The sequence below is a fragment of the Mustela lutreola genome, chromosome 6, assembly GCF_030435805.1.
Source record: "Mustela lutreola isolate mMusLut2 chromosome 6, mMusLut2.pri, whole genome shotgun sequence".
Lineage (NCBI taxonomy): Eukaryota > Metazoa > Chordata > Mammalia > Carnivora > Mustelidae > Mustela > Mustela lutreola.
Genome location: NC_081295.1, coordinates 33,714,510 through 33,727,670, shown reverse-complemented (window position 1 = coordinate 33,727,670; position 13,161 = coordinate 33,714,510). Strand labels below are relative to the sequence as shown.

General features: G+C 34.9%; 1 protein-coding gene across 2 annotated transcripts in view; it reads right to left on the bottom strand.

Moving 5' to 3' along the window:
- The window catches only part of MMS22L (MMS22 like, DNA repair protein), a 134,095-nt gene that overhangs the window by 76,932 nt on the left and 44,002 nt on the right, over window positions 1–13,161 (bottom strand). For both annotated transcript variants that reach the window (XR_009354541.1, XM_059177030.1), the window contains exons 12-14: window positions 10,265–10,384; window positions 8,147–8,373; window positions 5,591–6,094 (exon numbers count right to left, since the gene is read on the bottom strand). Coding sequence is in view for 1 of the 2 variants with exons in the window: in XM_059177030.1 (XP_059033013.1) it covers window positions 5,591–6,094; window positions 8,147–8,373; window positions 10,265–10,384 (851 nt within the window). In the remaining variant the exon portion in view is untranslated. The remainder of the gene's footprint in view (window positions 1–5,590; window positions 6,095–8,146; window positions 8,374–10,264; window positions 10,385–13,161) is intronic.

The window sequence follows — 13,161 nt, the reverse complement described above, 5'->3', positions numbered from 1 at the left end:
CTGAGTTATTTCACAGTCTCAATATTTAACATTTTAGGCAAGTTTTCAACTGCCTTTTAGAGTTCTTTTGAAACCGGCTCCTTGTTTAATACAAAATAGGATGTCAGTTGATCAATATCCATTTGGCTTAAATTCACAAGTCCACAACCTCCGTTAAGTGGTAGAACAAACAGGTACAAAGCCTGAAAATTTATTGTTTCTTTTTAAACTCCAAATGATATTTGCAGATGCCAAAAGGCATTTTGAAATCACTCACCCTTACTTCAGTAAAAATGAAAAAGGGGGATGGGAATAGGCAGAATCTCATGAGGCCTTGTATGTCAAGTTCTTGCCCAGAGCTAATTTTCATAGCTGTGTTATAAAAACCTGAAAATGGAGGCTTATAATGGAAATGCTGACAGACCCTTAACTATAGCAGCATGAATGGATATAATTAAAGAAAAGCTTTTGGCTACACCTAACTCCACAAATGAAAGCTGCCATTTTTATATTAACCTCAAATAACAGCAAGTGAAAACTAGAAATGTGATTCCGGAAAGGTAATATGAAATGTTAAAGATGACTGCTAAAACTGTTTGACATTTGAAGTTTTAAACATGGAGGCATTTAGTTAACATAACCAAGTCAGTATTTTCATAATGCTACTTAATCAGCAATAAAGAATGCTCTGGTGAGCCATCAGCTCCAGTTAGCAGAAAGTGGCATATGAAGTTATTATTTCTTAACAGCCTAGAGGGAGCTGCTTCTCCCTTTAATCAGTGATCTTAGTTCCTTCCTACCTATAATTTCTCTGTCATAGTTATAAAACTATTATCCAGCTCAACATACACACGCACACATCTTACACACACATTTATGCAAGGACTGGTACCTTATTCCCACCTGAGTTTGAAAACAGAAGAGATTGCTAAGGTAAAGTATTTCATTCTTTTTCTTGTCAGGGATGCAGCCAGGAATAGATATCACCAATCTATGTAACCCATCTTCCTTATCTAAACCAAAATTCGAAGAATTTAGCTTTGTTCTTAAAAGAGTGGGGAAGCCTATGCTTTAGTCTTTATCAACTATCCAAAACATTTTTGAACTTTTTAATAGTATTATAAAAGTAATACTAATTTTATAGCATACCTAGAGGCTCCTATGAAAAGATCCTCAAAGAAGTTTCAGATTTGGGGTTAAGAAATTAGGAACACATCTCTATGATCAAATATCTAAAGGACTTTTTCTTGTGTTTCTCCTCTCTGCTTTCCTTCCTTCTTTTTTTTTAAAGGTAACAATCCTGAATGATCTCTGGGGTTCTTCCCCAAAAGATCCCAAACCAACAGCCAGTTTGTCTTGACAGTATCTGCCTTGGAAGCCCCAAGTCTGATGAAATAAAACAAAACCAGCCAAGTCCCAGTCCCTCTTGTTCTATATTGTAATCAGTTTTATCGAAGAACTGTGTGTAAATTACTAGGCAAGCTTCAGGTATGTAAGAGATGGCAGTGCCTACACGAGGACATCATTAATGAAGACCTCCCACCATTCTGATTCATACTTCTCATACTTCTGTTTAAAATGCTCTATAATTATGGCAACAGAAATGATATATGATTAGACATTCACTTATAGCAACTATTTTTAATTATAGCTGAGCAGCATAAAACAAAACTAAAACTAAATATTTGTGCAAGTAAATGTTACCAGAACTTCGGTGTTTTTTCCCCATAACTTAGCCCTACAGATCAATAACACACTCCTTACCCCTGCTCCAGATGACAGCAAACTACAAACCCATACGAAATCTAGTTAAAAGAAACTTCTCATATAAATGTAAACTTGCTTTCACCTTATGTAACTGACAATCTTTAATATGTCCTCTTGATTCCTACTTTTGTATTTCTCTTCATTAGAAATTAGTGATGCCCATGATTAACAAAGATGCCTCATACTTTACAAGATACTTGCAAGCAGAATTTTTCCAAAATTCTGAAACGGCTTTGGCTTTAATGCTGAAGGATTTTACTAAATTGAATTTAAAGAACAAAAATTTATTTTTATTTTAAGAAGTGAAATTTAGATGGCTGAAAGGATGCTGATAACAGATCGAAGATAAACTGGTGTAAATAAAACACAATTTACATGTCTCCACACCTCTTTGTGATTCATTTTTTCCAACTGATGACTTAGTTAAAAATACATTAACTTGTAAAATAAATAAAAAGTAACTAGAAAGCAACTACCCTTTTTTTAATTAGCAAAAATAAAGGGTAAAAGCACACAGAAGTATATATGAATAGTGGTAACACTTTTAGGATAATAGTTTGCAGGTGTCATTTATTTAATTGCCTGTTGATTTATAAAAGACACAGTGTATGGTTAGTTTCTGTTTAGTTATTTGCAAACTATTACAAAGATAGTGTAGGAAGGTAGCAATGGTCGGGTAGGGTCTGAGTGGTGATACTGAAATTTATTTCAGTAAATCACAAAGTCTCCATGTTTCCATTTCTTCATCTCTAAACAGGGATGACAAGGTTGGCAAAGAAATAAATGAGATAGTATTTGTAAATTGTACATCTTTTAAGAATACAAGAGTTTAAAAAAAGGATACAAGAGTTATTCTCATGTTTCTAGTTATCATTTTTGAAGAATGAGCAAAATAGTTTTAGGTAGGAGCTTAAGGACAAAAAGAAGTTAGTAAATGTACAAAAAAAGAAAAAGAAATTCTTCTTTTATTACTTTGATTTCCAATTTTAAAGCCTCAAAATAAGTTCTATTCTTCTATTACCACGTTTCCATGAGCATTTTTAACAAATTTCTGTGTTTAATTTCTTATCTGAGAATGAGTATTTTCTAAATATGCTCCATTTCACACGGAGGCTTTCTCCTAAATTATTGGGAAGAGTAAACACTGGCGCAAAAATTATTTTTTGGTAGGAAATCTGGTAATATCTATCCACATTTAAATGCCCATACACCAATTCATTTTTAGGAATTAATCTAAAGATATACTTCCACAAGTACACAGGGAAGGCACATATGAGGATGTTAAATAGATCTATGTTTACAAGAACAAAATGGTAAATAATATAACTTCCCATTATTAGGGTATGGGTTAAATAAAGTTTGGTACAACCACATAATGAAACATTAAGTAGCTATTAAAAGGAGTTAGGTAGGTTTCCATATACTAACATACAAAGCTATCTAGGAAATATTATGTGAAAAAATCTGGAAGATCCTATGAGAAACCACTATACTTCTCTGGACTAAAACTAAAGCAATGTTTTCTTTTTCTTTTTTTTTTTTAAGATTTATTTATTTTTGAGTGCGTGCGCACATGTGTGCGTGTGCACACAAACACACACACACAGCCACACATGCATGGGGGTTGGGGAGAAGGAGAGAGAGACTCTCAAATGAACTCCCTGCTGAGCACCAGTGTGGACCCAGGCTTGACCGAGGAGATCATTACCCTAGCCAAAGTCATGAGCCAGATGCTTGACTGAGCCACCCACGTGCCCCTAAAGCAGTGTTTTCAACTTCAGAGGTTGGACCAGATAATTCTTTGTGGCGAAGGTACCCTGTGCTTTGTAAGATGTTTAGCAGCAGTTGCCAGTAGCAGTGCCTGACCAAGCTATTACAATCAAAAAGTTCCCCATACAGTGCCAAATGTCCCCTGGGTGAGAAACTCACCTCTTGTTGCGAACAACCAAACTAGAGAATAAAGAAGTAAAGGTGGGGAAAAGAAACTTTTACTTGTCACCTTATACCTTATTTACATTTTTTAATGATGAAAATATATAGCACTTGGAATTAAAAAAAAAAAAAATTAACAACCAAAAAAGATTCCCCATAACTTCTCACTCAAAAATTACAATAGTGTTTGTAGGATATGAATCCTTGTTTTTAAAAAACAAAACAAAACAAACAAAACCCTAGGTAAAAAGCAATAAAATCATAAAGGTGTTTAAAAGGAAATGTGCATTTTCAGTGTAATAGGCAGAAAAATATATGGATTCTCCCCCTTGGTTTCCATGACTGCCTCTTCCCAGGATGCCCACACTCCCGGCTTCAGTTTCTACCCCTCTACCCAAAAATCTTAGGGGCTATAGCTCCATAATATGCATGATGTACACCAGGTCCCTCCTTTCTTCTTATTCTGTATATTCAGATAAATATAAATAAACAAAAAAAGTGGTCCCAGAATATAGAAATTTCTAATTTTGCCCAAGAAACATGGAGAAATACTATTAACATTTATTTAAAAATTTAACAAAATGAATACTTGGGAAAGTATAGTATCTGTTAATAAAATCTACTAGACTAAAAACAAATGTGGTTCACAGAAAAGATCCATAATTTGTAGAAGTGTCTTCTAATGCTGTTGGTTATTCATTTACTTATGTATCTATCCATCTATCTCAAAATTTCAGAGCTTTAAAATTCTTGCTTTTATATGCCTCACTCTGGGGGATAAAGGGATGATTATCTGATCAAGAACTTTGGCTAAACCTTTACTTTTTATATTATTTTAAAATATTTTATTTTATTTATTTTTTTGGCTAAACCTTTAGAACTTAAACTGATGGGGGCAGGCAAATACTAAAAATGACAAAATACCTAATGAAGAATGAAAACCTACGGATTGATCAGTATGAATGCACAGTCCAACAAAAAGCAAACTAAGTAAATTATTAAGATTAGTAATGAATAAATTCTCCAAACTTAAAAAATTTGTCAACTTAATTACCTTTGATAACCAGATACTACTTTTTGTAAAGTGGTATTACAAAGAGGGAAACAATCTCTTCCTTAACTTTAGACATGGTTTCAAAAAAATCGTATTTTCACACATAACTTTTACACAACTTTTCAGAGATAGTGACTAACTACACTGAGTGGTAATACCTAACTTCTTAAGAACATGTACTCCAAAGATAAAACATATGGGAAAAGGGCCTTAAAAGCAATGAATATCATAACTACTATACTTTCCCATTATTATTTGGGTCTGGGTATATCCATCTTAAGTGGCTCTGAAAACATTAAGTTTTATATGGGTGACTGGTGTTATAAATACAACAGTCTTATTTTCGTCTCAGAATAGTTTCAGCTGAATGTATTTTAAGCAGTTGAGGCTACAGCTCTGCAGCAAAATAATTTAGAGAAACTTACCTTTTTTTTTTTTTTTATAAATGGCACAATGTGGTCATAATCTTCTTATGAGTCCAAAATGCATGTTTCAGTAGAAGCCACCTCAGGTTTGAGCTCATGGTCTTGGTTAGAATATCTGAAACATTCCTCTGGGTAATAATACTCTCTTAGGAGAGGTAGGAAGGGAAGGCAGGGTGAAGAAGCGTTGTTGTGGGACTGCACTGGAGGTGCTCATTTAAGTGTATATGTTTGCACATGAGCTTTCTTTGTAAAGAACTACTGTTCAAAGGAATAGTTTGAAAAGTACTGATTTATGCCATTGTAGCAGTAAAACCAACTCCTCTCTCTTCATTTGGATTTCATGAGTATGTCAAAAGGAAAATTTTAAGGTAGAATTAACATAAGGGATGACATAAAATAAATCAATGAATTAGTATATTATTGAAAAACATACCTGATTCTGGCCAGAACAGCTTGTAGAAAGCTCAGTACTGTCCTAAGTTCAGATTCTTGACAAGCTCTCAGAAGCATACTAAATCCATCATTAAGCAGTTTTTCATGTGACGGATACAAGCAATGGCTAGTCTCAAACACTTCTTGAACACCATCAATATAGATGGAGAGAAGTATCCAGAGAGTCTTTCTTTGTCCCATTTCATCGTTCTTAGATACCAAGAATTCCTTCGCCTTCTCTCGGAAAGCACCTGAAAATTTCTCAGCCAAAACACCAATGTCCAGATTTTTCTGGGTATACATCAAGAGGAATGCCACTTGACCCTTCCAAATGATGGAAGATGTTACAGAGGAAGGCTTAAGGAAATTTAGGAGGTCTAAAACATGACTTGCTACATCTTCCACCTCTGCCACAGCTGCTAACAGTAGAAAAAGGTTGAAGAAGTTCTGAAGACCAACTTCTGTCAGTTCTTCCATTCTTTTTTGATGGAATTTAGAATATATTCTGCAAAACATAAAAAAATTCCTTGTATAAAATTTTCATTCATCAGTATCAATCATTTAGAATAACATTTCATTCAATACTCATGACAGTTTCATTACTTTAATTTAGCTTATTCTTCATTATGCTGCTGCCATGTCACTTTTTCTACTTTGAAAACAGACTCACAGAATGCCCATAGCTCTAAATTTCTCAGTGATGCAGCAACCACATTTGATTAAATCAAAGGATTGAGTGGTCTTCTCCACAGGACAGTAGAAATGTTCTTTTTATATAGTACATGGCTTATCCTTTTATTTTAGACTCTTAATCACCTTTCTTTTTAAATTTTTATTGACAAATAAAATGCTCCTTTCAGTACAATTTGATGTGCTCTAAAGAAATCTTAACAGGGCAATTTTATACAATTTTCCTTAAACTCTTTTTTCCTCTACCCGTCACAAAGACCTACCCTTGTTATAGTTATATCTAAGACAATTCAAAGTGCTGGGAAATATTTTTACCTACCCATAAAGAAAAAATGGTTAGTGTTTATTTTTTTATTTTTATGTTTTAAAACGATTATTTATTTATTTATTTGACACAGAGAGAGAGAGACATCATAAGTAGGCAGAGAGGCTGGCAGAGAGAGAGGGGGAAGCAGGCTCCCAGCTGAGCAGAGAGCCCGATGTGGGGCTCGATCCCAGGACCCTGAGACCATGACCTGAGCTGAAGGCAGAGGCTTAACCCACTGAGCCACCCAGGCGCTCCCAAAATGGTTAGTGTTTAAATGTCCAAGACTAACCGTTTAAAAATCTCCTGTTTTAATATAATTTACTAGGTGACATACTTTTCTCTCACCGATTAAAGGATCAGAATTAGAAAAAAAGAATTTTACTGTAAACATTCCAGTGATTTGTTTTAGATAAAGTTCTGAATATCATGTCTTTCACAAAATGATTTAAGATTCAAAAACAAACCATGGGGTACCTGGGTGGCTCAGCGGGTTAAAGCCTCTGCCTTCAGCTCAGGTCCTGATCCCAGGGTCCTGGAATAGAGCCCCATGTCATCAGGCTCTCTGCTCAGCAGGGAGCCTACTTCCTCCTCTCTCTCTGCCTGCCTCTCTGCCTACTTGTGATCTCTGTCTGTCAAATACATAAATAAAATCTTTAAAAAGAAAACAAAAAACAAACTGGCACATAGAACCAAAGAAAAACCTATTTGAGCCACATAATTTTCAGAGGCTTAACAAAGAAGTTACCATTAAAAGAAAAGTATACTCTAAAAACAGTCCTACTGTTATCACTATAATCTTGCAATCAGTATATGGGAATCAAATAGGAACTTCATTTAGTGATTTCTGAGAAGTCCCTATCTAGAATATCAAAGTTTTCTTACTCTTCTGCAAGAGCTCCCATCAATCATATAAGCAAATGGTACAAAGAGAGGTAGAAAAGGGCTAATGAAGTAGAATAAGGGAAGACAATTAAAATTCATACCCACTTAACAAGCAAAACTCTCCAAAAAGAGGGAAAAGATGAATATGACCAAAAGTTTGTTTTACATACTCCCCAAATGAGAACAATCAAGTTATTTCATCCACTATCCTCTGGTTAGTTTTCATAGAGAGCAGAGCCTATGGGACCGCTAGACTCAAAGAACACCAAATTTTATAGGTTAACTCCATTACCTGCCAATGTATGATATGGAGATGTTTTCTACTTTTATAATTTTCAATGAACTTTATGCATTAAGTTATATAATAACATTATAATTAATTTTGGCAAGAAAAACATTCTCTGGTAGCCCTGAATTTAATATATGGGATTTCAATCTTCAGGACAGATGAGATAAATAAATTCAAATCCTCTACAAGTTATAGATATTAAGTTTGCTCCTATTACAGATTGGCAGGATCCAAAGGCTACATGTTTTGTTGTCCTGTATACATTAAGAAATACATTTTAAATGTATAAACCACAAAGACTTCCAAACACAAGTTAACTAAAAAAATACCAACAGTAACTAATGCTTCTCCACAGTGAACATTCATGACAAAGAAAGACATGTGCATACCTTCCTTTGATTTGTTTCCAAGGATGAGGGCCATTGTTCTTCATTGCTTTCTTAACAACTTTTGCCAAAATGCAAAGGAAAATGGTGAAACTACTGCTGGATTTATACAGGTCATTATCTTGTTTATCACAACAGCAGGTCTTCACCATTTCTAGCATTGACAAGGGTGACTTAATGATATATGTAAGGCCTTTCAAAGGAAGCCAAGAGATGCTGAAAGAACTATTCTAAAAGCAAATAAATAAATACATTAATAAAGTTTCAAGTCTGAGTAAATAAGAATTCTTTCATCTCTTCTATTCTCGAAGTTTCCCAGCATTTATGTCATACCATTTATTTTTACATCAGGTCATTTATTGTGTAGAATTGTCTCCAATCTCGATTTAGCTGCTTATATCTCCCTAGTGTCTTGTAATGTATTCTTTTATCCCCTCTCTCTTCTGTAAATTGGTAGCTGTATCTAGAGGACTGATCACAGTCACGCAAGTGGAATTTTTTGATAAGAATCTTCCATTGGTGCTACTGGGCACTGCCTTTTCCAATTTAGGAAAGAGAGACATAAGTTGTGTCATTCCTTTTGTAATGTTAAGACTGGGCGTGTTGTCAACCTGATCTATTCATCTGAGTCATCCCCACCAAACTTTCACTGAACAGTTTTAGCCGTCACTGATGATCACTGCCCAGATACCTTAGTTCATCAGGTGTACAAATAGTTCTAATTCTATCATTACTTCTCAGTTAGCTCCTTAGAAATTTGGTTACTCTAAAATATAGTTTATATTTATCTTTTATTTACAATTTTCAGAATAATGAGCATTTTTTTAAGAATAGTAATTTTTCTAAATGTGTCATATACTCAAGGATTTAAATGTATTTGATAGGTTTTAATCCACAGCAGTCATTATTCTTATTATTCTTTCTTATGCTCAAATCTACCCAGCATGAGGGCAATGGGAGCTCCCTCAAATCGGCTCCTGTGTCCTTTTGACAGGACTCCAGCTTACTTTGATATTTCCTGCTTTCAGATATGACGAGACACTATAGACTCATATTATACATGTTACCTCAGACCTAGAATGGGTCATTTCTCTAATCAGCCTGAAATCATGCTTCAAAAAAAGGTATTTTTCTCATTTTTCATAAGCTCCATTATGTATAAACCTAAATTAGTAATTTACTTATAAATCTCTCATTTCCTTTTTCTATCTTGATTGAGTTCACTATTTACCTAGAAACCGAACATTCCAAAATCTTTCTCTTCTCCCAATACATAAAAGGTAACTAAATTCTATAAATCTACATGTAAGATGTTTATTTTCCTAATTTAGCCTCTCCTTTCTAAACCCTATTTTAATCATTCACTGCATTATTAGCATGTATTTTTATACTGGACTCCTAATTGGCACCAATTTTCAGAAAAAACTTTCTCACACACATACCTAAAATGTCACATCCTTGGTATCCTTTGTCTCCAGAATAAATCAAAACTCAACATGCACATAATCTGGCCCCTGACTAGCCTGTGTACCAACTTTTCCTATATGTTCTCTCCATAGTCATCTGAAACCTATCATTCAGAACTATTGGACATGGTAGGAAAAGATCATGTTTTTATGTGTTCATACACTTGTTCGTAATAATGTTCCTTTTACCTGAATGCTCTTTTCTTCTTACTTGTAAATTCCATGCACTCCTCAGTTAAAAAATTACAACATCCCAAAGTCTCCACAAGTTTATACATTGGGTCAAATACTCTGTGCTTTGGCCTTCCACAGTAATGGAAGTTTTCCCCCCATAATGTATGGGTATCTGCCCACTAGCCTATAAGCAACTCAAATGCCAAGACTATGTCTCATTCAGGATAGTATTAACTTTTCAATGTGTTGCAAGCAATCAGTAATTGTTAGACAATGTTAATAAATGAGAATTTAAAAAATATCTTTCTAGTACAATTTTGGCTACTTTGCTTACTCTCTCTCAAGAGAAAAGGACACAAATGCCCATTCCCTTATGTCAATGCTCTACAAATAACTATTCTTAATTAAACCATAAAAACATTCCTCACATATATACGAATTCTTCAAATTCCCGGAAAAAATTCATACTCTATTGACTTACCAAGTTCTTACTAAAATATTCCCATAGAATGGTGACGATTGCAATGTTTGGCTCCCAGAAGTCACAAAGCGTCAAACAACAGTGAAGATGCATTCGTAATTGTTCTTCTAGTATACTGTCCTAAAAAATAAACTGAAATTGTGGGAAAGTAAATGGGCTCTCGCAACATGAGTATTATTACTTGATACTGCACTGGATAACCTGCTTTTAAAGAGTATGAACATATATCACCAAATTATACCCACTCTCATTTTCAGACCAAAAGGTCTAATCAGGATAAGGTATATTTCTAAAAATTTCCTTTAGAGACGACTCACATACTCAGATAACAGGAACTACATAACTCAACGTGACTTTTAACACGATTATTTAAAGGTTACAATAGTTGTGGGGTGTCTGGCTGGCTTAGTCAGAAAAGCATGCAACTCTTGATCTCAGGGTCATAAGCTCAAGCCCCATCTCAGGTATAGAGATTACAAAAACTAACAAAAACAACAACAACACACAAACAAAAAAAAAACTTTAAAAAAATTACATAGTTGTTTCATAACTGAATGGTAGGAAACCCAGTGTGAAAATGGGAGAATGTGAAAGGGAATGTGAAAGAAACCCAAACTAGAATGAAGTAGTAAAAATGAACTAATAATTAAGATGTACACAAATCCAGAGGACTTGGGTCATCCTTAAGTATTAGGTCAAATTCTCTTTAGGAATAGGAGTTGTTCTTTTAAAAACCAACAGACTAGCAGAGTACAAGCATTTTAACCCCTTAGGAAATGACAACAGGAATGAGAAGTGAAAAAAAAAATGTAGTCAGTAATCAAACTACTATGATGAAACAATCATGCATGTTTGTTAAAAAGTTGCACCACTGAAGCACTCAACAATTATTTATTTAAAGCTTACTATGTAAACCAGGCACTATTCTAAGGTATTACGCAGAGAGCAATAGATATGTCAGACAGGGTACAAGCACTAACAGAAATTACTACTTTGGAGGAGACTGGGAAAAGAGGACACTGAAACAAACAAGATAAATGTAAACAGTTGTAACTGCCGTGCAAAGCAAAACAAAAAAGGGTGATGCGGCAAAGTAAGTGGTAGAGGATATAGATTATTAATATATCAGAAGCTATGAATGAAAACACCTTTTTGAGGGTTGGCATTTGGGCTAAATGACTGAATGAAAAAGAGTCAAACATTAAAAGCTTGGGGGGGAAAAAAAACCAAAACCACACACACACACACGGCAGAGAAGACACATAGAAATTAGTAGTAAGTTTGGTATTACAGGATTAAGTCAGATATTCACGGACCATGTTTCCTTTGAGGCTTTGGAAGTCTTGGTAGGAAGTATGGATTTTATTTTACATATGCTGGGAAGCCAGTAGAAGACTGTAAGCACAGGTGTAATGGGATTGTTTTAAAAATACTGCTCGTGATCATTTATGGAGAATGAATATATGTTAAGAATAGAAGCAGGAAGACCAAGTTAGAAAATAAATAGTGACAATTGCAATGTAACAAAAAAGTAGATTTCGAGTTCAAATACATACAAAGCAGAAATGTTGGGAAATGTGAAGGTGTGTGGCATATAGTAAGCTTTAAATAGTTGTTGAATGACCGGGGTTCTCGGTGGTGTGTCACATTTTTAACAAACATGCATAGTTACTCCATCATAGATAATTAAACTGCCTACTCTTTTTCTACTTCTACTTCCATCTCCTCATGCCACCTCAAAGTTTAGAAGACAGTTATGTGAAACTGTTAAGCACACAACTTTAAAGATATATTGAGAAACAGAGGCAATGGGTTTGTTTTTGATGAGACATACGAAGGTACAAAGGTAAGAGAGCAATTAACAATTTAGGAAGATTCCCAGGTTTTGGCTTAAGGAAATGAGTTGATGGTACCATCTTTTGAGATGGCAAAGACTAGGGGACGAACAGATGGGAGAGTGCAAAAGGCCAAGCAAGTGGAGATATTATGTAGATAATGTGACATATAGGCCTAGAGCCCGAGGGAAAAACCAGCTGTTTTAGTGATTCAGATGTTACTTTCATACTGATGGTTTTTAGAGCTATGAGGCTAGATGAGATCAACCAAGGAAAGAGTATACATGCAAATGAGAAAACGATCCAGAACTGTGAGCCCTTTGCTATTCCAATATTTAGATATTAACAGGAGAGGAATTAAATATAAATTATGAGGTAAGAAGAGAAACAGACATCATGGATACCAAAATAAATATTTTGGAAACGGAAACTAGTCAACAGGATTGAATGCTCTGAGAGGTTAAAATGAGAAGAAGAAAGAGTTTTTGGATTTGACAATAAAGAAGTTACTAATGGCCTTGACAAGAGTAGTTTCTGGAATGGCACAAACAGAAGTTTAAGGTATAGGCTGAGGGTATAATAATAGGAGGTGAGGAAACAGAGATATTTAAGTTAAGAAATATACAGTCCTTGAATAGTTAAGAGACAAGATCCAGTACAGAGAGAAAGGAACTAGCTTTTGATAGAAACAGTAACACTTCCAATATGACAGAAGAACAAATTGAGGGGTCAAGTAAAAGAAGACACATGTTGGGAGATCTGAAGGTACAAAAAGGTACTCTCAAATGACTGGTTCTATTTACTCAGCAATTTAAGACGTAAGATGCTTGGCTCAGTTAACTGTGAGTCAAAAGGCAAAGACTCTAGGGGCGCCTGGGTGGCTCAGTGGGTTAAAGCTTCTGCCTTCAGCTCAGGTCATGATCCCTGGGTTCTGGGATCGAGCCCCACATCCAGCTCTCTGCTCAGCCGGGAGCCTGCTTCCTACTCTCTCTCTGCCTGCCTCTTTGCCTACTTGTGATCTCTGTCAAATAAATAAATAAAATCTTAAAAAAAAAAAAAGCA